At 33.0% G+C, this 23,529-nt stretch overlaps 1 protein-coding gene across 4 annotated transcripts in view; it reads left to right on the top strand.

Annotated features, from left to right (window-relative positions):
* RICTOR (RPTOR independent companion of MTOR complex 2) overlaps positions 1–23,529 on the top strand; it is a 193,025-nt gene that overhangs the window by 124,808 nt on the left and 44,688 nt on the right. For all 4 annotated transcript variants that reach the window (XM_077117032.1, XM_077117030.1, XM_077117031.1 and 1 more), the window contains exons 9-23: positions 357–424; positions 9,655–9,722; positions 13,043–13,125; positions 14,492–14,579; positions 15,048–15,138; positions 15,253–15,319; positions 15,446–15,526; positions 17,312–17,412; positions 19,496–19,661; positions 20,046–20,147; positions 20,248–20,294; positions 21,622–21,757; positions 22,144–22,343; positions 22,749–22,875; positions 23,237–23,401. In XM_077117032.1, the coding sequence (XP_076973147.1) occupies positions 357–424; positions 9,655–9,722; positions 13,043–13,125; positions 14,492–14,579; positions 15,048–15,138; positions 15,253–15,319; positions 15,446–15,526; positions 17,312–17,412; positions 19,496–19,661; positions 20,046–20,147; positions 20,248–20,294; positions 21,622–21,757; positions 22,144–22,343; positions 22,749–22,875; positions 23,237–23,401 (1,590 nt within the window). The remainder of the gene's footprint in view (positions 1–356; positions 425–9,654; positions 9,723–13,042; positions 13,126–14,491; positions 14,580–15,047; positions 15,139–15,252; positions 15,320–15,445; positions 15,527–17,311; positions 17,413–19,495; positions 19,662–20,045; positions 20,148–20,247; positions 20,295–21,621; positions 21,758–22,143; positions 22,344–22,748; positions 22,876–23,236; positions 23,402–23,529) is intronic.

Here is a 23,529-nt window from a genome sequence, read left to right as displayed (position 1 = left end):
ATAGCAAGTAGGTAGTTAGTGATGGCAAGGGGGTATTAATGAGTCTTTTAGAATGCTGCTAATTAATGTTCTCTTCCTGTGATGCTGGTTACATAAATGCATTTGGTTTGAGAAATTCCATTAAGCTATACATTCATGATTTGTGCACTGTTTGTAATGTTATATGTCATTTATAAGTTGTTAGTAAATTCAATTTATACATTAAAAATTACTCAACATACTCCTTCCTGTTTTATTTTTTTTAAGAATGGTCTCAGACAATAAACTCAAAGATGTAAAGAAATCAAATTAATTTTATTTGTTATAGGAAAAATGAATTTCATAATAAGAACATCTTTTTTTTTTTTTTTTAATAGCGAATTTTAGCACCCTATACTGATTTTCACTACAGGCATAGTCCAGATACAGCTGAAGGACAGCTCAAGTGAGTACCATTGTTTCTAATAATTCACAAGGTGGGTGTCTGTTGACATTAAAGCTTTTAGATTTGCCTGAAATTCATGGAATTAAGTTGTATTTCTCTCATAATATATTTAGCTATGGTTTTAAAAATATTAAATATGTGAGGGGGACAATGGGAAGTTTTAAGTTTAAGAATTTCTTATTTTAAAAAAAAAGTACAATAGGGCGATGCAATGGTGGCTCAGTGACAGAATTCTCGCCTGCCATGCCGGAGACATGGGTTTGATTCCTGGAGCCTGCCCATGCCAAACAAGAAAAAATGTACAGTAGACTACAGTAGAAACCATAGATCTTTAATTGTTTTTCCATTGTATGTGTTTTTAGCATAATTAACATTAAGGTTATGTTAATGAATAAATGAACAGTAGTGACAGAATGAATAGTAATAGAATGAAAATGTGCATTAACAAATTGAGTAAGCAGAAATGTAGTAGAATTTTGAGAGTAAGGTTTACAGTGAAGTTAAATGGGGATAAAGAAAAGATTATTTTCTAGGAATGAGAAGCTATGATTTTCTGAAACTTTGAAGAGAAAAGCACATTTTCACTGTCTGTTCAAGGGTAGCATTATCATTGAAATTATTCAGATATTATGATAATGCACTATCTGTGAAGATTTTATAAGCAAAGGATATATGATTATGCCATGAGGTGTTTTTCAAATAAGATTATTCAGTTGTACCCATACTTACTTATTTTGATAGATTCTATATATTTTTAAATTCCTTACTAGGTTTTGAAACAGTCTGGAATGGGGATGTTTTTGTTTTTACATTTTTCTCTTGAGTTGAAATTAGGAGTCACAAATTTTCAATTATGTTCATCCCTTTGGATTTAGTATCATGCCCTGAGCTAAGAAATGGAAAGATATCTCCTCTGTTTACAAAGCTTTCTTCTTTTTAGTAACTAAAATTAGGAATTGGTATTCATAAGCCCCTTTCTTGACATATCCCAGTGAGATTTCTATAATGTCTTTTTATCTAAGTTTAAATATATTATCTAATGTATATAGATACATATTTAAGCAGTTTACAACAACTCACATTTATATTACCTCATGATTCTATAGGTTAGAAGTCTGGCGCAACTTTTTTCTGGAGATTGTTGTGAAGAATTTATTTCCAAGCTTTTTCAGGTTGTAGGCAGAATTCATGTCTTTGCAGTTCCATTTTTCTTGCTGGCTGTCAGCCAGGGGCTAATCTTAGCTTCCAGAGACCGATGCCATCCCTTGGCACATGAATCCTTCAACTTCAAAGGCAGCAAGGATGCATGGAATCTTTGTCATGCTTTGAATCTCTGATTTTCTCTTCTGGCACCAACTAGAGAAACTTTTCCCTATAGATCAAGCCTGCCCGTATTTTAAGATCAACTGAGCCGTATAATATAATCACAACACTGATATTTTGTCATATTCACAGGAACAGGGATTAGGGCATGGAGTCTTGGGGGAGGGAGGGCATTTTTACAATTCTACCTACAAGGTGACCAAGAGATGATCCCAAATACTGCACTGGTGGGAAAAGTTCATTCCACCAAAATCCTTCCTTTCCCATTTGGTTCTGCACTTTATTTCCCTTTTTGGAGTTTGACCAAATGAGAGTATATCATAGCCAGAGAATAAGGAAATGAGTGCTTAAAAAAATATGACACCATTTCATCCAATAAGGTAGAGAGTGATTTATTTACCAGGCAACTAAAGTAAGTATAGCACTAACATTTTTGAGAAGGAGCACTAAAAGCTCCATCTCTCAGGTGTTTGCTATTCATTTCTTTCCCCAACCCCCATTTTTCATTTCTGTAATATTTTTGTTTTCACTGGGCTACAGAGCTTAGTCTTATTTTTTACTAGCTTTTCATCTTTTTGTAGGCTGATTGCTCACTATGTAATTTGATAGTCGATCATTTCTCTTATACCTCTTCTGTTCATTTTGCTTTCCCAGTTTTCTGGATTTCTGTATTCCCACAAACATTAATAATTTTATTAGGAAAGAAAAATATATAGTATAGGAACAAATGGACAATTGACCCAGTACAGATGCTGGTTGAGTTGGTATAAAGAGTATAGGATTGCTAATGAATATTGAAACAGCTGTAAGCCATATATAGAAATTGTTTAACACATATAAATAGCTCTGTTAATTAATTGTTATAACTGCCCTATGGAAAGGAATAAGTGAGATAGTTAAAATTTTCAAGGAAGAAAGTAACTAGCGATTTTAATAATATCTAGGTATTTAATAACATTTTAGTGAATACATGCATGGTTAAACTTGTTAGAAATGCTTCAATAAGTTTGGCAATGATTTTAAAGTTAAGAGAATGTATGTGGTAAAAGAGATTTATGCAGTAATTTTCTTTGCTAAAAGGCAACCTTGGAACAGCAATGCTTATAAATAGACTTAGTGTTTTCTCTAATGCTCGAGGATATTAATGAGCCATTTAAGAATACTTTTCAGAAAGAGCAGGGAACATAGGACTGAATAAAAAAGCAGAATATATAACTTTATTTTCATTCAGTGTACTTATATTATTGTGCTACAATCAAGTAATATGGTGCTCTACATTCCTGAATTTTTACAGTCAGTCCTGTTATACAATCTGTATTCCTTCAGCAACAATGCCCAATCTCTACTGTATTTCCATCTCATGATAATCTGTGTTAGTTCATATTATTAGTAAGACCATACAGTATTTGTCTTTTTGTTTCTGGCTAATTTCACTCAGCATAATGCTCTCAAGTTTCAACCATGTTGTTACATGCTTCATGACTTTATTCTGTCTTCAAGTTGAGCAATATTCCATTGTATATATATACCACAGCTTGTTTAGCCACTCATCTGTTGATGGATGTTTTGGCAGTTTCTGCCTCTTGGCAATCGTAAATAATGCTGATACAAACACTGGTGTGTAGATGTTCATTTGTATCCTTGCCCTCAGGTCCTCTGAATATATACCTAGTAATGGATCATATGGCCGTTCTATATTCAGCTTACTGAGGAACCAACCGCCAGCTGCCTTCCAGAGCGGTTGTACCATTTTACCTTTGCATCAATAGTGATTAAGTGTGCCTCTTTCTCCATGTCCTTTCCAGCACTTGTTTTCTGGTTTTTTGATAATGGACATTCTGGTGGGTGTCAGATGATGATCTTATTGTGGTTTTACTTTGCATTTCCCTAAAAGCAGTGAAGTTGAGCATCTTTTCATGTACCTTTTAGCCATTAGTATTTCCTCCTCTGAGAAGTGTCTGTTCTTGTCTTTTACCCATTTTTTAAATTGGGTTGTTTGCCTTTTTTGTTGTTGAGTTGAACAGTCTCTTTATATATTCTGAATACTAACCCCTTATCTGATATCATTATCTGATATGTGATTCCCAAATATTGTCTCCCATTGCATAGGCTGCCTTTTTACTTTCTTGACAAAGTTATTTATGCATTAAAGTGTTTTATTTTGAGGAGTTCCGATTTATCTATTTCTTTCTTCAATGCTTGTGTTTTGGGTGTAAGGTCTAGGAAACCACCTCCTATTATAAGATCTATAAGATATTTCCCTACATTTTCTTCTAAAAGTTATGGTCTTAGCTCTAATGTTTTAGGTCTTTGATCCATTTTGAGTTAATTTTTGTACAGGATGTGAGATATAGATCCTCTTTCATTCTTTTGAGTATGGACATCCAATTCTTCAAGCACCATTTATTGAAGAGGCCGGTCTGTCCCAGGTGGGTTGGCTTGACTGTTTTATCAGTTGTCCATAGATGAGAGGCTCTATTTCTGAACACCTAATTAGATTCCATTGGTCAGTATATGTGTCTTTATGCCAGTACCGTGCTGTTTTGACCACTGTAACTTCATAATATGCTTTAAAGTCAGGTAGTGTGAGACCTCCCACTTCATTTTTCTTTCTCAAAGATATTTTTAGCTATTTGGGGTACCCTTCCCTTTCAAATAAATGTGGTTATTGGTTTTTATCTATTTCTGCAAAGTTAGTTTTTGGTATTTTAATTGGTATTGCACTGATTCTATAAATCAATTTGGGTAGAATTGACATCTTAATTATATTTAGTCTTCCAATCCATGAACATGGTATACCCTTCCCCATGATTTCTTTTAGCAATTTCTTGTAATTTTCTCTTTATAGGTCTTTTGTATCCATAGTTAAGTTTATTCCTAAATATTTTTTTCTTTTGGTTGCTATTGTAAATGGAATTTTTTTCTTGATTTCCTCCTCAGATTTCTTATTACTAGTGCATAGAAACACTACTGATTTTAGGGCATTGAGCTTGTTCCTGCCCACTTTGCTATGCTCATTTATTAGCTCTCGTAGCTTTGCTATAGAATTTTCAGGATTTTCAATATACGTATAGTATCATATTGTCTGCAAACAGTGAGAGTTTTACTTCTTCCTTTCCAATTCAGATGCCTTTTATTTCTATTTCTTGTCTAATTGTTCTGGCTAGAACTTGCAGCACAGTATTGAGTAACAGTGGTGACAGTTGGCATTCTTGTCTTGTTCCTGAACAAAGCTTTCAGTCTTTCCCCATTGAGGATGATATTAGCTCTGGGTTTTTCATATATTCCCCTAAACATGTTGAGGTAGTTCCCTTCTATTCCTATCCTTTGAAGTGTTTTCATAAAGAAAGGATGTTGAATTTTGTCAAATGCCTTTTCTGCATCAGTCGAGATCACCATGTAGTTTTTCTGCTTTGATTTGTTGATACGGTGTATTACATGAATTGATTTTCTTATATTGAATCATCTTTGCATGCCTGGAATGAATCCCACTTTTTATGTGTTGCTGAGTTTGATTTACAAGTATGTTGTTGAGGATTTTTGCATCTATACTCATTAGAGACCTTGGTGTGTAATTTTCTTTTCTTTAGTATCTTTGTCTGGCCTTGATATTACGGTGATGTTGGCTTCATAGAATAAGTTAGGTAGCTTTCCCTTCTCTTCAGTTTTTTGGTACTAACTCTATTTTGAATGCTTAGTAGAATTCAAATATGAAGTCATCTGGCCCTGGACTTTTCTTTTCTGGAGCTTCTTGATGACATTCTCTTACTTTATTTGTGATTGGGTTGTTGAGGTTGTCTGTTTCTTCTTGAGTCAGTGTTGGTTATTCATGCCTTTCTAGGAAGTTGTCCATTACATAGTATCCTCTCATTACTTCCTTTATTTCTGCAGGGCCAGTGGTTATTTCTCCTCTTCCATTTTTTATTTTATTTTGCATTCTCTCTCTCTCTCTCTCTCATATAACCTATCTAAGGGTCCATTGATTTTATTGATTTTCTCAAAGAACCAACTTCTGGTTTTGTTGATCTTCTCAATTGTTTTCATATCTTCATTTCATTTATTTCTGCTCTAATCTTCGTTATTTCTTTCCTTTTGTTTGCTTTGGGGTCAGTTTGCTTTTCTTTCTGCGGTTCTTCCAAGTGAACAATTAATTCCTCGATTTTTGCTGTTTGTTCTTTTTTGTGTGTGTGTTGTATGGTGGGGTCACATTCAATTATTTTTCCATGTGAGTATCCCATTATTGCAGCACCATTTTTTGAATTTGTTTTTTTTTTTTTTTTATTTGTTTTTTGGGAAGTGCACAGATGAGGAATCAAACCTGAGTCTCCCACATGGCAGGCGAAAATTGTGCCATGAAACTACCCTTACACCCCCCTCTTTCTTATTTTTTATATAGGCATTTAAGGCAGTAAATTTCCCTCATAACACACTTTTGCTGCATCCCGTAAGTTTTTATATATTCTGTTTTCATTTTCATTTACCTCGAGATATTTACTGATTTCTCTTATAATTTCTTTCTTGACCCACTGGTTTAGAATGTGTTGTTTAGCTTCCATATATTTGTGAATTTTCTTGCCTTCTGTCTATTATTGAATTCCAGCTTCATTCCATTATAGTCCGAGAAAGTTTTTTTTTTTTTATTTCAGTCTTTTTAAATTTATTGAGACTTGCTTTGAGACCCAGTGTATGGTCTGTCCTTGAGAATGATCCATGAGCACTTGAGAAAAATGTGTATCCTTCTGTTGTGAGGTGTAATGTTATGTAAATGTCTGTTAAGACTAGTTCATTTATCATATTATTTAAAATCTCTGTGTCTTTATTGGTTTTCCGTTTGGGTGCTCTATCCATTGATGACAGTGGGTAATTGAAGTCTCCAACTATTATGGTAGAGGTGTCTACTTCTTCCTCCTTTATCCCTTTTAATTGTTTTATATTTGAAGTCTAATTTATCGTATATTAGTATAGCTACTCCTGCTTTTTCCATATTGTTTTTTGCATGAAACATCTTTTCCCAACTTTTCACTTTCAATTGATTTTTGTCTTTGGGTCTAACATGAGTCTCCTGTATACAGCATATAGATGAGTCATGTTTTTTAATCCATTCTGCCAGTCTGTATCTTTTGATTGAGGAATTTAATCCATTAACATTTAATGTTATTACTGTAAAGGCAGTACTTCTACTCTTTTGTCTTTTTTATTTCATATGTCATATCTATTTTTTTCTCTTTTTACCTTTACTGATAGTCTTCATTTCTACACTCTTCTCCAGACCCCTCTCTCCTGTCTTTTCCTATCTGTAGGTAGTGTTCCCTTTAGTATTTCTTGCAGAGCCAGTCTCTTAATCACAAATTCTCTCAGTGATTGTTTGTCTGAAAAATATTTTAATCTGACCCTCATTTTTGAAGGACAGTTTTGCTGGGTATAGAATTCTTGGTTAGCAGTTTTCTCTTACAGAATTTTAAATGTGTCATACCACTGCCTTCTTGCCTCCCTGGTTTCTGCTGAGAAACCCACACATAGTTTTATTGGGCTTCCTTTGTATGTGATGGATTGCTCTTGCTGCTTTCAAAATTCTCTCTTTGTCTTTGACATTTGAATCTGATTAGTAAGAGTCTTGGAGTATGCCTGTTTGGCTTTATTCTATTTGGGGTACTTTGCACTTCTTGCATCTGTAATTTCATGTCTTTCATAAGAGATGGAAAATTTTCAGTGATAATTTCCTCTATTAGTCTTTCTCCTCTTTTTCCCTTCTCTTCTTCCGGGACATGAACATGTATATTCATGCACTTCATGTCATTCATTTCCCTGAGGCCCTGCTTTTATTTTTCCGTTCTTTTCCCTATATTTTCTTTTGTGTGTTGTATTTCAGATGTCCAGTCCTCTAGTTCAATAATCCTCTCTTCTGCCTCTTCAAATCTACTGCTGTAGGTTTCCATCATTTTTTTCATCTTTTCTATTGTGACTTTCATTCTCATAAGTTTTATAATGTTGTTTTTTCAGTTTTGAGTTCTTTTTCTTTGCCAAGATGTCTTCTTTATATCCTCCCTCAAGTCTTTGATGTGATTTTTTATGAGATTTTCCATGTCTGTTCAAACATCCTGAATTAGTTGTTTCTGAATCTCGTTTGAAGTATTGATTTGTTTCTTCGATTAGCCATATCTTTGATTTTTTCGAGTATGACTTGTTATTTTTTTCTGGCATCTAGGCATTTTATTTGCTCAATTGGTTCATTCTGGAGGTAATTTTCACTCTTTTTCCAAAGATTTTCTTGCTGGATGGCTTTGTTCTGTTTTTGTTCTTTGATATTCAGTTCAACTTATTCTAGACTTCTAGCATAAGTTCTGTTTAACTGATCAGAATTTTTCAGTTCTTTTTTTTCTGTTTCTGGCCCTGTCTATATGGAGCCTTTTTTTTTTTTTCAGGTGGGTTTATAATATCTGAGGAGCTCCACCTCAAAAAAAAAAATACTCCATATAGTCAGATTTTCTGAGATCAGACACAGTCCCACGTCTCAGAAGAAAAGAGTAGCCAACATCTGTTTTCCCTGAGGGTGAGACCCAGCAGGTTGGCAGATTTTCCTATGAAGCCTTTAGACTCTGTGTTTTTCTTATCCTGCCCAGCATGTGACACTTGTCTGCCAGTGGCTTCCCACCAGGGTAAAGTGATGTGGTGCCTTTAATTTCAGCAGATTGTCCCTACCAGGGGCATGGTTCAAACACAGATGAGTTTGTAGAATGGCTTTAATTACTTCAGTTTTCCAGTCCCTGTGGCACTTGAATTCCTTAAAGAAGAGATTCCACTTGTGCTGGGCCCCACCTTTTTCTTGGGGAAAATATACCCGTTAGGAAATTAACTCCTTTCACTTGTCTAGTTACTTTGTCTCTCAGGCAAGCTTAATTTTGCGCTTGCCTAGGGCAGTGCTGGAGCCTTAGAATGCTTCCAGTTCTATCTGATGAGCTATTAAGGAGTAGAAAAAAAGCCTCTTCAGAGCTGGTCCCCTGCTCCTTGTGTTTTGTTAATCAAGAGCTTAAGTTGGTACGTGACTCTCTGTATCTCCAGGCTTTGTGTGCCCCCTTTTCCTAGAGTCCATCCCTTTCCCAGTGTGTTGTGCTGTCCCACTCAAAAAGCCTCTGGTTTTGTTAGTTTTTTTTTGTTTTCATCAGCCCCGTCCCCCTCCCCTCTATGAGGGCAAAAATCCTAGTACCTTTAGTGCTTATTCCAGATTTATCTGTGCCAGGAGTCTATTTTCAAAAGTCAGAATGTGTTAATTCCACAGTTGGAGCTTAGTTGAGCTAAGCTCTTGGTGCTAGTAAGCTGTTTCCTTTGTCTTGGGGAACCAGCCTGCCTTGCCCATTGGGGAGGGCTACCAGCCCCCATAGTTTGGGGGAATTACAGTTCTGTATGGGATCTCAGCCATTCCACCCGGTCCACACTGGTGTACCCTATGTGTTTGGTCACTAATGTTCCCCTGGCAGTTGCTCTGTACTGTTCCTGGCTATTTACTAGCTGCTCTGGAAGATAAACTAAATTCCACACCCCACTAAGCCACCATCTTTTGCCTCCTCCTATCATGTAACTTATTTTTAACCATGTTAAATTTAATTGATGGTCAACATGTAGTTTAGTAATTTGCTTTGGGGTAGATTGTATCTTTATTTGTTAAGCAGTTGAGATAAATTCACACACCATCAATCCAAAGTATACAGTCAGTGTTCCCAGTATCATTTCATGGTTGTGCATTCATCACCACAATCATATTTGTTTATTTTACATGTTTTTAAATTTCTTGTGTAAATATTTAAATATTAACTAATGGTGGCTCTTACTCTGATATAGTATTAGGGTAAAACTTCAGGTTTTTTTAAATATTTTATTTTTTTTATTTTTTTTCCCACTCTTCTTACCAGAGAAGACAGAGAGGCACGATTTCTAGCCAGTAAAATGGGAATCATAGCAACATTCCGATCATGGGCAGGTAAGTTACTCTGTACTGCTTTATATCATCTAAAAAGAAAGAAAAACTTGACTTTTTTCCTAAATGTTGATTATTACATCATCTAATATAGAGGTTGAACTTTTTTAATGTATGTATTATTATTAGAATCAAAGGAATTTGTACAAAAATTATTAAAATATGAAAAAGATTTTAATAGTAAAAAGGAAATAGTATTATATTCAGTATACATATTTTTAGTGAGTATTTGCAAATTATGTGCTAATGATTACCTGGGCAGTTAAAAAAAAAAACAACTAAGTCTATCTATACCCCCAAAAAACAAACACTTATTTTTAGCTTATGTATCACTAAAGTTTGTTATCTGAAAATACAGTACAGTAACAGCATAAATATTAAATAAGCAAGGTAGGACATTAGTGTTGCCAGATTACTTGAAAATAGGAATTATGTTTATTTATCCTTCTGTGGAATAGAAATCAAACATTTTTCTTAAGATAATGCCAACACTAAACATATTTTTTAATTTTACTATTTACCTTCTTCCTTCTTGACTCTGCAGAATAATTAAAGGCTAGTGTAGCAAATAAGCAGAACAAAAAATTTAAGTAAACATTTCTGGGTACCTTGGTAGCCCTAACCTACGATATCTTTTCTGTATTAATGACTGTCCCAGCCCCATAGACTTGGCTCCTGGTTCATGTATTTCCAGGAAATTTCTCTGACTTCTTAGCACCTTGATAGAAACCCCTGTCTTGCTTTACTTCAGTACTGCCAATTTTCTTGCTTTCATGGACGACAGGGTTAGAATCTGATGAGGGCTCAGCCTTCACATGTCCTTTTCATTTTTTACTAGCCTCCCCTACCTCCCACCTCACCACTCTTTTAGCATAGAAACTAACTCAGCAGTCCTCCTGCCAAGCTTAACCATCACTGCCCTTAAGAACTCAGTATTGTTTTGTTTCCTGTGACTTCAACCGTCGTCCTTAACCATGTCTCAGCTTCCTTGTCATTAGAACAGTTTCTATACTGCTTTAGATACCAAGTATAGCCTAGCAACTTTATCCTCATTCTTCCTATTTCCAGAGTCTACTGTTCTTGTAACTGTCCTTTTATCTCTGCCAGTCTCTTCCTTTGCTGCTCTTAAACTTTCTTTCTACTACTTTTCGACTTCTCCTGCAGCCCTTAAACACTGATCTGTCATTAGAAATTTAGAAGGTTGAGAGTCTTCTACCTTCCTATTGAATTAAGAAGAGAAATATTGGCATAGAAGTTAGAACTTTGAAGACATTTTTTCCCCACAGAATTAATTTCCTCAACAGTGTTTAGATTGTTTGGTACTGTTTATGAGTTTAACTTGTGTGTTTTCATAACATTATTTGATATATTTCAAATTCCAAATGAGTGACTGACAAAGAACTTTTAGAACACAATTTTTACATGAGTTTCAACAACCTGTGTTCCCTATTTGTTCGGAGTATGATCTGTAAAGTTCTGTATCTTAAACTATAGTCTCTCAAATTCCTAAAACATCAACATTTGAAAAATATCTTTTGACTGATTTAAGCAAATAAGTCTACCTTTTGTGTTTTATTTTGAATTTTGAACTTAAATTCAAAAAGAAAATATGTATTACTCAAATATATGTGCTTAACTAGAAGTAACAGAATTTCAGAGTCCTATATGATATTTTGAAAAAATGTTTCCCCAACACTATATTATCAAAAAGTTGAAACATATAAAAAACTTGAAAAAACTGTAAAATAGACACCCATATACTTAGACTTTGCTATATTTTCTTTAATACACATCTCTTCATTTGTATATCCATCCCTATGTGCATTCATCGTCCATCTTATGTTATTCTAATGCAGTTCATAGTAAGCTGCAGACATCACTGTGCTTTGCTCATAAACGCTTCAGCATATACATTATTAAAATTTGATATTTGTTTATGGCTTTTTGTTTTTATTTTTTCTTTTCTTTTTGAGGTAAAATTTAGATAAAGTGAAATGTACAAATCATGAATCTACTATTTGATGAGTTTTGACAAATGCTTACACCTAAGTAACACAAACCCCTGTCAAGATATAGAGCATTATCATCTCCCCAGAAAATTCTCTCATGCCCCTTTCCAGCTAATCCCTACCCCACTCCTCCAGGAAATAACTGCTGTTCTGATTTTTTAAACATAGATCAGTTTTGCCTGTTGTGGGACTTTATGTAAGTGGAATCATGCTATATGTATACTTTTATGCAAGGCTTTTCATTCAACAACGATTTTGAGAGCGGTTCAAATGTTTTTATATATCAATAATGTGTACCTTTTAATGGTTGAGTAGTATTCCATGGGTGCACATATCATAGTTTGTTTTGTCTTCCTCCTGATAGTGAAAACCTGAGCTGTTTCTAGTTTGACTGTTCTAAAGTAAAACTGTGAGCACTTTTGTACAAGCCTTTTTGTGGGCATGAGCTTTCATTTATCTTGAGTAAATATTCAAGTGGAATTGTTGGGTCATAGGGTGCGTGAATGTTTAGTTTTACAAGAAACTGCCAGACTTTTTTCAAAAGTACTTGTGGTATTTTGTACTTTCATCAGTGATGAGTTTCAGTTGTTCAGTTGTTCTTCATCCTCATTAGCATTCGGTATCACTCTTTAATTCTAGCCATTCTAAGGGGTGTGTGGTAGTACTTCATTACTTACTAATTTGAATTTCCCCGATGTCCAGTGATATTGAACACCTTACATATGTTTATTGGCTCATCGTATGTCTTCTTTTGTGACATATGATGTTAATAATGCTTAAAATTGTTTGAGTCAGTTCTCTAAAAATTTTGGATCCATACAATTTATTTTGAAGACTGTCAGTGATGGTTTTATGTACATTCATTAAATTGTAGAATTAAACTTATGAAAGACAAATGCCAAGCAAAAGTTTCTCCTTTAGCCTGAGGGGACGTTAAACAAGAAAGACATACATTGTCTCAATTGCTCCAGTATTCTTATTCCTAGAGAATCATTCATCAATAAATGGGGAAGTCAGATTCATGAACTTCAGTTCTTGAATATGAAACAGAAATAGAGGAAGATATTTAATTATAAAATTATTGAAACAGAAATAGAGGAAGATATTTAATTATAAAATTATTGATTATAAATCTCTTTATCTAGGGAAATACAGAGAATATTTAAAATATCCTTTCAATTTGATTTTGATAACCAAATCCTATAATAGTATAATTTAGCCTGGAAAAAATCATAGATTTTATATTATGGATACAATATAGGAATTTTGTTTTTTTAATTTGTCAGTGACTTATTTTCTTTTTAACCTTTTTAGGTATTATTAATTTATGTAAACCTGGAAATTCTGGAATCCAATCTCTAATTGGGGTACTTTGCATACCAAATATGGAAATACGGGTAGGTAAAAATTATAATTATTTCATCCTTAGATTTTTTTTTTGTATACTGTATGGCGGGGTTACATTTCATTACTTTTCCATGTGAGTATCCCATTATTGCAGTGCCATTTGTTGAATTTCTTTGTTTGTTTTTGCTTGTTTGTTTGTTTTGGGGAAGTGCGTGGACTGGAAATTGAACTCAGGTCTCCTGCATGGCAGGCGAGAATTTTACCACTGAACTACCCTTGCACTCCATCATCCCTAGATTCTTAACTGACAATTAATTTGTGAAAAAAAAAATAGCCTACAAAATTATTTCAGCTGATGCTTTTCCCTTATGAATTTTTAATTTTTATCATAGTGCTTTAAAAATATATTTAAATACATATTTACTACTGAAGGCATAATATGAACCATTTGAAATGCTGCTGTTTGGAATAATAATTATATTAAAATTGGATTAGAAAATCCAATATTATGTTTTATTTATTAAGCCTTTTGCTCAAATTTGTTTTTATTATGGAAGCACTATAAAAGGGCATTTTCATTGTAAGACATTCAAACAATGCAGAAATACACTTAGCAAAAAGTAAATATGATATTTATGTATCTTATGCTAAGTTATTTTGTTTTTTATAATGCTATAAATTTTTATTTTTGAGATGGTGGTTTTTATTAAAACTAAGTTAGTGATATTTATATGTTTATTTATTAGATATATTCCTAAATCTGTTAGTGTATAGGAATTTGTGTTTAGATACAGCTAGAACAAATTGAATTTGGAGACAAAAAACAGAGTTTTCAAATGGTTCATCCTCTTCTCCTTAGATATTTTTGTTTTATTTTGTTCCTCCTTTTTTTTGTTTCTTCTTTATATAAACTAACCCTTGGAAGGAAATTATTAGCCATTAGCACCTTCCTTAAATGTGAAATGAAAAGCATTTATGTGATGAATGGAAGGATATGATTATAGATCAGAAGATCTAGCAAGGAGTAAAGATTGGAATACTTGGGTTGACTTTTTTACTCTGTACCCTTGTGGGAAAAGATCTTGGTCTTTGAACTCTGGCTGACTAGGATTTGACTCTGGTTGTAGTATTTATAGTTCCATGACCTTGGGCAAATTGTTTTTAGCCTTTAAGTCTGTTTCTTCATGTGTGTGTTGGACATAATAAAAGATTTATTAAAAAGATTAAATGAGGTGTATAGTATGCATTTAGTAGTTATCCCTTCTCTCTTTTATAGGCCTGATACGGTAGTCTACCAAAATATAGTGGTTTTATTTTAATCATTTTCTTTATTCTGTTAATAAGGCATTTTATAAATCCTCTTTTTAAATAAAGATTTACTTGATAAAAATAATTGAACTATAATTGCTATTGCAGCGAGGTCTGCTTGAAGTGCTTTATGATATATTTCGTCTTCCTTTACCTGTTGTGACTGAAGAGTTCATAGAAGCACTGCTCAGTGTAGGTAAGTGTTGACATACATTTATATGTATTCATTATATTGTAATTTTTAAAGTTACTTAACAAATCAAAACAGAATCCCTAAAAGGAAAAATATCTAAATTAAATACTAAACATTAGCTTATTTTTTTACTGTATCATTGTAGCATGAAATTAATAATTTGAAAATTTAATGTCTTCTTTATCACCCTGGCTCTTGAAAATGTGCAGTGAGGTTCTTAAAAAGATGGGCCAGAAAAGACAGATAAGAATAATAAAAAATCTGTAATTCACAGTTTATGTTTTCAAACTCTTATTTTAGTCAAATATCCCTTAAGTCTCAAAATGAAGGTTACATCAGTATATGTTTATATAAAGTCTTTGGTAAATCTATTTTTAAGTTCTTTACGGCCTGACAACCCATGGTTGTACACTTATCAGAACTGTTTCAGGGTGTATGATCTTCATCTGACTACCAATTTTATTGTTTTAGATCCAGGTAGATTCCAAGACAGTTGGAGGCTTTCAGATGGCTTCGTAGCAGCTGAGGCAAAAACTATTCTTCCTCATCGTGCCAGATCTAGGTAGAATTTAGATACAAAAATATTTCCAATTATTAACAGTTGCAGGTTTTATCTTAAATCACCTAATTTAGAAAAATATCATTTAAACGGTTTCTGTGCTCTGTTTCTTTCCAGACCAGACCTCATGGATAATTATTTGGCACTGATACTTTCTGCATTTATTCGTAATGGACTTTTAGAGGTGAGACCTATAAACCTTATTTTATTTTTTCTGACAAACTTATTTCAAGGCAAAAGAATATCTGATGCATAAATGTTTCCATATATATTATCTTGCAACAATGACATTTTCTTTTAATTTTTAAAGGGTTTGGTTGAAGTGATAACAAATAGTGATGACCATATTTCAGTTAGAGCTACCATCCTTTTAGGAGAGCTTTTACATATGGTAAGTTTAGCAACTTATGATTTTATGTTTGATGCCTTCAATGTTTTAATTTAGAAAACAGGTTATATTAGTAGTGTTGCTTTATATTATCTCAAAAATAAATTAGCATATTTTAATGAATGTCTGCATCACAAACAGCCCTTCATGCCTCATAGCTCTCTGTCTACCTCCCTACTTACCTTTGTATATAGAAAAGGAGAGGCTGGTTTATATATGCAACAAATATAGAAATTGAAAAGTAATGAATTTTCACTTTGACATTGTCAGTGCTATAAATCTTAAACTGTCTCAGAAAAACTTCTGACCTAAAAAAAGCAAAATGTACAAGACTATAGGTGTTATTTCAACTGGCTAGGAATGAAATGGATATTTGGCAGCCAGTGCCTGAATTTTACTAAGCTTTGTTCAGAAATTCTGAATATGATTTTCTTGTTTGAACACAGTCTTTCCGTTCACTTATGGTTTGAAGTTTGGAGTGTGGGAAGCCTTTTTTTTTTTTTTTAAATACCATTATTTTATGCTATTGTTAACTTCTGGAAACCAGGAACTAAGCAAGTTATCTGACCATTCAGTACTCCCAGTAAATTAAGCAGTAGAGGAATTCTGTTTGCAAGACAGATATTCATATTTCTAAGTCATCTGCTAATTAATAAAATACTAAATAAAAAGGGCTACTTTAAACCAGTTAAGGAACAGTTGTGGCAACTCTTTTGAAGTGATTTGTTATGGCTTACCCTTTTTGACAGAGCTCTTTGTCATTGTTATTGTTGTTTCTGTTTCTCTCCCCCATCTTTTACTTTTTTCATGTGGCACCTGGGCTGTGTGAATGAGGCAGAGAGTAAAACAGAATTTAATGATAATTGTCTCTTTTTTTTTTTTGACATGGACAGGCACCAGAAATCGAACCCAGGTCTCCGGCATGGCAGGCGAGAACTCTGCCACTGCGCCACCATTGCCCACCCAATAATTGTCATTTTAATCAGTGAATTATTTAGTCATTTTCTCTGTTGTGCTTCAGCCCATTGTGAAATAATTCAGTAGTGTCTTCAGGCATTCAAGTCTGATTGTTTTTATTTTTAGTTTTCAAGATATTATTTCAAGTAAGGATATCCATATTTAGAATTATTTATTTAATCTCTGTTTTATAAATTTCATCTTTTTCGCTCTTCCCCACAAATCAGAATTTTTTAATTCTCTTGAAATTTAAAAGCTGATTAATTTGATCTGTGTTGTTTATTGCTTATTGTTCTTAACTCTTCTGACTTCCACATTTCATTAATTTACTTATCCTCTTTAGATTGTGGGATTTTGTTTGGAAAATAGGAGTTAAGTTTCTTGTTTTAAAGATTGTTGGTATATGAGATAAACCTATTTGAGAAGATGTTTTTTTAAAACTTAAGAAGTCAACTCTAAGTTATGATAGTATAGCACTGGATCAAAGTTTTGGTAGACAATCCTTTTAGGTTATTCAAGAATTGAGTTTAACTGGGTACCACTTAAAAATCACGGTTGAATATCCTAATAAAGATCGATGAAAATTAGTGGTTTTATTAATATAATGTTTGTAGCTTTATGCTTGTTACAACTCATCCTTGTTGAAAGTAGATAAGGTAAAAATTATAATAAGTATCTGTTGGGAGAATAAATCAATTTCAAGGGTAAAACCTCTATTCTAGAATCTTTAATCTTTAATCATCATAAATATAATATCATCTGCATATAATCCATAACATAAAAATATTTAGGTTTCCAAAAGCTCATATAAAATGTTATGTTTCATTTTAGGCAAACACAATTCTTCCTCATTCACATAGTCATCATTTGCACTGCTTACCAACTCTAATGAATATGGCTGCATCTTTTGATATCCCTAAGGAAAAAAGACTGTAAGTGTCAGAGTTCTATCAATGCTTATGCTTGTTATTTTAATATCCACTATAAAATGATTGCTTATGCTTGTTATTTTAATATCCACTATAAAATGCTCTTCTCTTTTTTTTTCTAAAAGGAGTGTATATAAATTATGTTTGGAAATTCTTTTATGGGAAGCCTTACAGATAAGGGGAAAAATTAATAGTTTTCAAAATATTTTGTCATTTCTATTTTAGGCTACAAAGTATCATAAAATAGTAAAATTATGTTTTCCTAACATGTCTGCAAGATTATAGATTTTCTGCAAGATCTACTAAAATCTTGGTTGAGAATTTTTGGGATATTTTATGTTTTTAGCACAATTCTGACTTTTATCATGTATCTATGCATTATTTCAAAGTAACAAAGTACAAAGATAAACAGTATATTCTGTCTTATGTTTGTGATTTAAAATGTTGGAATTTAGTAACCTGCACCTTATAATCATAGGAGTAAACTGAACTCTTGCTACTGAAGGAGATATTGCAAACATAAAATTTATGAACAAAAGTATGACTATTGCTCTGCTGGAATTCCAGTGCTAACAAGTATATTATTAAAAAAAATTAAGGGTGGGAAATTCAATTGGAAAATTCTAGCAGGAATCTTTTTGACTTGGTAAAGATTATGTCTAGATCACGGATACCATATTTTTTCCCCATTAGGATCAGAAAAATCTATATATATTGGTCACAAGTTTTCTTTGATAAAGTTTGTGATATGTACTTTGTTAACTATTCAGAACTGTAGATTTTTGTTAACAGTTGTAATACATTCTCCAAAAGCTTAATCAGCTTTAGTAATACAGACGTACACATATGGGCCTCACTACAAATAAATAATATTTTACTAATTTTAATATATCAATGAAAATATTAACATACTGAAATTATATTATAAACTGAGTTCATTGTGAACATCTCAGTTCTGACTCTAGGCTTACAACAGTAATAGAAGCTCTCAGCTTTTATCTTAATAGTTTCATGATGAAAAATGCACTTTCCCAAAATCTAGTAGACCTAAACTCCAGGTCAGATTATGGTCATGAATTTCAAGGTTCACCAGGAATCAAAGTTACATCCAAAATGCAGTGATAATCGTACTCTTAGAACAGTTTTTTTTTTTTTTTTTAGCACAGTAAACTCTCTTTACTGTTAGAGTACCTGCTTGCCCATCAGCATATCCCAAGGTTTTTAAATTCAAAATCGGATTCATTTTTAGCAGAAGTTATGAAGGTTAGATTTAATCACTACCAGTTCTTCAGAACTACACTTTTATGCACAACAAACAAGGAATTAAATATAGTTTCTAAAAAGATACCATTTATGGGCGGGCCGCGGTGGCTCAGCGGGCAAAGTGCTTGCCTGCTATGCCGGAGGACCTCGGTTCGATTCCCGGCCCCAGCCCATGTAACAAAAACGGAGAAACAGAATACAATAAAACAAGAAAATGTTTAAAAATGTTTCCCTTTCTTCCTTCCTTCCTTCCTTCTATCCTTCCTTCCTTCTCTCTGTCTTTCCTTTAAAAAAAAAAAAAAAAAAAAAAAAAAAAAAAAAAAAAAAAAAAAAAGATACCATTTATGGTTGCAGATAAGTAGGGAAAATAAAGATTGTTCATTATTTAATAATCATTGAATTTCCATATGGGTGGGAAATGAAATTATTTCCCATCCTCACACCAAAAATGAAAATCAGCTTCAGTAGATTAAGGACTTACATATGAAATGCAAAGTTTTAAAGCTTTTATAATAGGAAATATAAGAAATGAGGTTTATGATCTGGTAGAAAGAGTTCTTAAAACCAAAATACAAAAATTGTACACCACAGATTGGGAAGTACACACTTAGTTGAGTCTGAATAATTAGTGTTTCTTCATAGATATCAGCAGTGTTCTTGATTTTCTTTGTGGCTTCAAGTTTGATAAAATAATTCACTTTTTAAAAATTAATGCTCTCTAGTCTTGAATTTATTTAAGCTTTAATAGAATAATTTATCAAAGTATAATATCTGAAATTATACTAGTCTGACTGCAGTATTAATTGAACTTTTTTCTCATTAGGCGAGCCAGTGCAGCCTTAAACTGTTTAAAACGCTTCCATGAAATGAAGAAACGAGGACCTAAGCCTTATAGCCTTCATTTAGATCACATTATTCAGAAAGCAATTGCAACACACCAAAAACGGGATCAGTATCTCCGAGTTCAGAAAGATATATTTGTTCTTAAGGTACTGACTTGAAATCATGATTCTCTACTTACATAGTTTCCTAAATCTCAGCCACTGCATTTTAGTATGCATGTACTGTATTTGCTCAAATTTGCAATTTTTGAATGGCTTCTAAGTTTTACAGTTACTCTAGTTTTTTTTTTTTCCTCATGGGCAGGCACTGGGAAACGAACCTGGGTCTCCGGCATGGCAGGCAAGAACTCTGCCACTGAACCACTGTTGCCTGCCCTAGAGCTGTGTTTTGATGAACTTTTTAAAGCTAAAAATCCTGACATTCTGTCCTTAAATGAAAAGCCTTTCTATTTGTTTTTAAAGTTTGAACTTAGTATTCTGATGCGAGAACAGTTTGCCTTAGGTTTCCTGATTACTGTCTGTTGATGTTAGGATACAGAAGAAGCTCTCTTAATGAACCTTAGAGATAGCCAAGTCCTTCAACATAAAGAGAATCTTGAATGGAATTGGAATCTCATTGGGACCATTCTTAAGGTATGACAAGATACTTCATTAATTGTCTTCATTTTGTTATAATTGTCTCCTTCAACATTTGGAAACTGCTAAATACATGTATAACATTATGTTTTTCTAGTGGCCAAATGTAAACCTAAGAAACTATAAAGATGAACAGTTACACAGGTATGTAAGAACTATTTTGTATTTAAATTTAAAGAATTTAGAGTTGAATTATGTCATGCCTAATGATTGCTAAAATTAATCATTGGTGTTTTAAAGTGAAGTTCAATAGTTATATGCATACATTTCTGTATGCTTCTTATCTTATAACCAAAACACACGAGCTATTTCTTTTTCTGATGATTTACATTCTGGTTTTAGTTTTGGATCAAATAGTTGAGGTCAAACTTTCTCATTTTGGAGTAACGTCAGCTGTGTAGTAATCTCAGCCACAGCACATGAGGATGACATAGTAAGAACAGAGTGTTTCCCTCCCCAAATACATGTTTTAAATACCATTTCTATATCTGCTAGCAACTGGCTTTGGAGGGCTATCCATTCTTTCTTCTCTTTACCCTCTTCCAACATTTACCAGGTTGATGCTCCCCACATCTTTTATAAAGCATGCCAGTGCTCTTAGCCTACACTTTGAGCTGCTAGGCTGCATCCACACATTTTTACTGCTTCTGAATTTAAACTAACCAACCACCACGCATTACTTTATGTTTTAGAAGTTCTGGTGATTAACGCTATTATTTGATTGTATTCATGATATTTAACTTAATGTCTATATCAAGTTTTGAGAAATATATAGAACATTGAAATCACTTTGGCATGAAGAAACAACACTCTTTGAGAACTTCATACTCTGAAAACAGAGAAGAAGTCTCTTTCACTTTTGATTCCCTAACCCCTAATACTGATCTGGCACCTTTAATGCATCAGATTGTTATGCATGAAGTTGAAATAAACTAAATTAAATGGAAGCTTAGAACATATGTTTTAAATTGTAACTTTGAAATACTATAAATTATGTCCATTGATTTATTAATTCAGTTGCCTAAATTCTATCTGCACCTTTTATGCTGGCCGTTGCCTAATTATGAAATCCTGAAATCATAGTGTGGTAACATTTGTTTACAAAGTTGTGGGGTAAAGTTCTTCATAGAATACAATAAAAGAAAATTTATGTCCATTTGGCTTCCTCATCTTTATCCATCCATCTTTATCTTCTAGCTATATTGTATCTATGCTTTCCTAGTCAATATTTCTCTTTTCAGGCATCTCACCATAAAATTGTTATTCTGCAAAGGTATCCTTTACAATGAATTTCTTTGTTGTTAATTTTTGTTCATTTCTGATGAAATTTATCAAAGTTGTTTAATTCTTGCCATTTACCCCAATGGTTCAGACACAAAACATATTCTAGTCTTATTGTATCATAAGATATTGTTAAAATTCTAAAATAATTGTTTTTCTTACTCTGTTGCTAATTTTATTTTGATCTTAGGTTCGTACGAAGACTACTTTATTTTTACAAGCCCAGTAGTAAATTATATGCCAACCTGGATCTGGATTTTGCCAAGTCCAAGCAGCTCACAGTTGTGGGTTGCCAGTTTACAGAATTTCTTATTGAGTCTGAAGAGGTAAGAACACTGAATATTTTCCAGGGGAAATGTTTTTTATTGCATAACCCCCTTTTTGCTTCTATTTCTGAATATGCATAAGCTACATTTAGAAATAGGGAAATGAGTACAAACCCTAGTTTTGAACTCTGGCTTGGTGACTTGCTAGTTATATGACTTTGGGCAAGTTCTTTGCCCTCTTGAAAACATACTTTATTCTTCTATAAAATGGAAAATAATACCATCTTCACACAGCATTGTGATGAATGGGATTAAAAACAATAGGTACTCAGTGATTGATAACTATTATAAGTAACTTCATCATCACCATTAAAGATTTTCCACTTGAGTGAAGTGTCTTTTAATTAAATGCTTTTCCATCACAAGCTCAATCTGTTTGCTTTTAGGATGGTCAAGGATACTTAGAAGATCTAGTAAAGGATATAGTTCAGTGGCTCAATGCCTCATGTGGAGTAAAACCTGAGAGAAGTCTTCAAAATAATGGTTTATTAAGTACCCTTAGTCAACACTACTTTTTATTTGTTGGTACACTTTCTTGCCATCCTCATGGAGTCAAAATGTTGGAAAAATGCAATGTATTCCAATGGTGAGCATTCATAGATTCTGTTTTCAATATATACCTAAACCTTATTTTTCTTTGTTATTTTTTTTTTTACATGGGCAGGCACTGGCAATCCAATCCGGGTCTCCAGCATGGCAGGCAAGAACTCTGCCTGCTGAGTCACCGTGGCCCATCCCCACCTAAACATTATTTTTAATATGGTAAAAAATGGTGTGCTTTTTAATCTATGTACATGTGTTTGGTAAATTTTGTTGGAAGACAAAAAAATAAGATTTAATTAGAACTCTCATGATACTTTACTGTCTTTCTGTGTGATACTTTTTGCTTTTAGAAATGCCTTGTTTACATCAGGAATTAATAAAGTATTTGTTGAATTCATGAATTAATGCAGTAATTTCTAAAACATCATTATTTTAATTGTTTTTTTAGTCTCCTTAACCTTTGCTCCTTGAAAAACCAAGATCACTTGCTGAAACTGACAGTTTCTAGTTTGGACTATAGCAGAGATGGATTGGCTAGAGTCATCCTTTCCAAAATCCTAACTGCAGCTACTGATGTGAGTATAGCATAGTCAGTTGAACCAATTAATTCAATATTTTATAGATTTTAGCTAATAAAATTAATTATTAAGTTAAGAATATGTGATGAAATTGGAAATTTAAAATGTTAGTTACTCCAAAGAACTCCATATGGCGCCCATATTTTTATTTAAGGTGAAGAAGCTGCTAATTAGAAAGGGAAATATTTATTTTTATATAGAACTATGAAAAATGTTCGTATCAAGGGCTAAATCATTAACTCCAGGCTTTCTGACATTTTAGAGTAGCAAAACTGTCCCCAGAGAAAATCATATAGGCTGTCCATAACGAAGTGGGTGGTTTTGTTTTGTTTAATAATGTTTTCATTTATCCTTATAGGCCTGCAGGTTGTATGCAACAAAACATTTAAGGGTATTATTGAGAGCTAATGTTGAATTCTTCAGTAATTGGGGAATTGAGTTACTGGTGACCCAGCTACATGATAAAAACAAAACGATTTCTTCTGAAGCACTTGATATCCTTGATGAAGCATGTGAAGACAAGGTAAAGTTCATTTTTTTACAACAAAATACATAAACATGAATTTTTATTAAATTATTCCATTTTTTTATAAATATTTGCTTTATATAAACAAGAAAGATAAGTTAGAGTCTGAGACTCTTATACCCAGC

This window comes from Tamandua tetradactyla, chromosome 9, assembly GCF_023851605.1.
Source record: "Tamandua tetradactyla isolate mTamTet1 chromosome 9, mTamTet1.pri, whole genome shotgun sequence".
Lineage (NCBI taxonomy): Eukaryota > Metazoa > Chordata > Mammalia > Pilosa > Myrmecophagidae > Tamandua > Tamandua tetradactyla.
The sequence above is the reverse complement of the archived record's forward strand: the minus strand, read 5'-3'. Positions and strand labels throughout refer to the sequence as shown.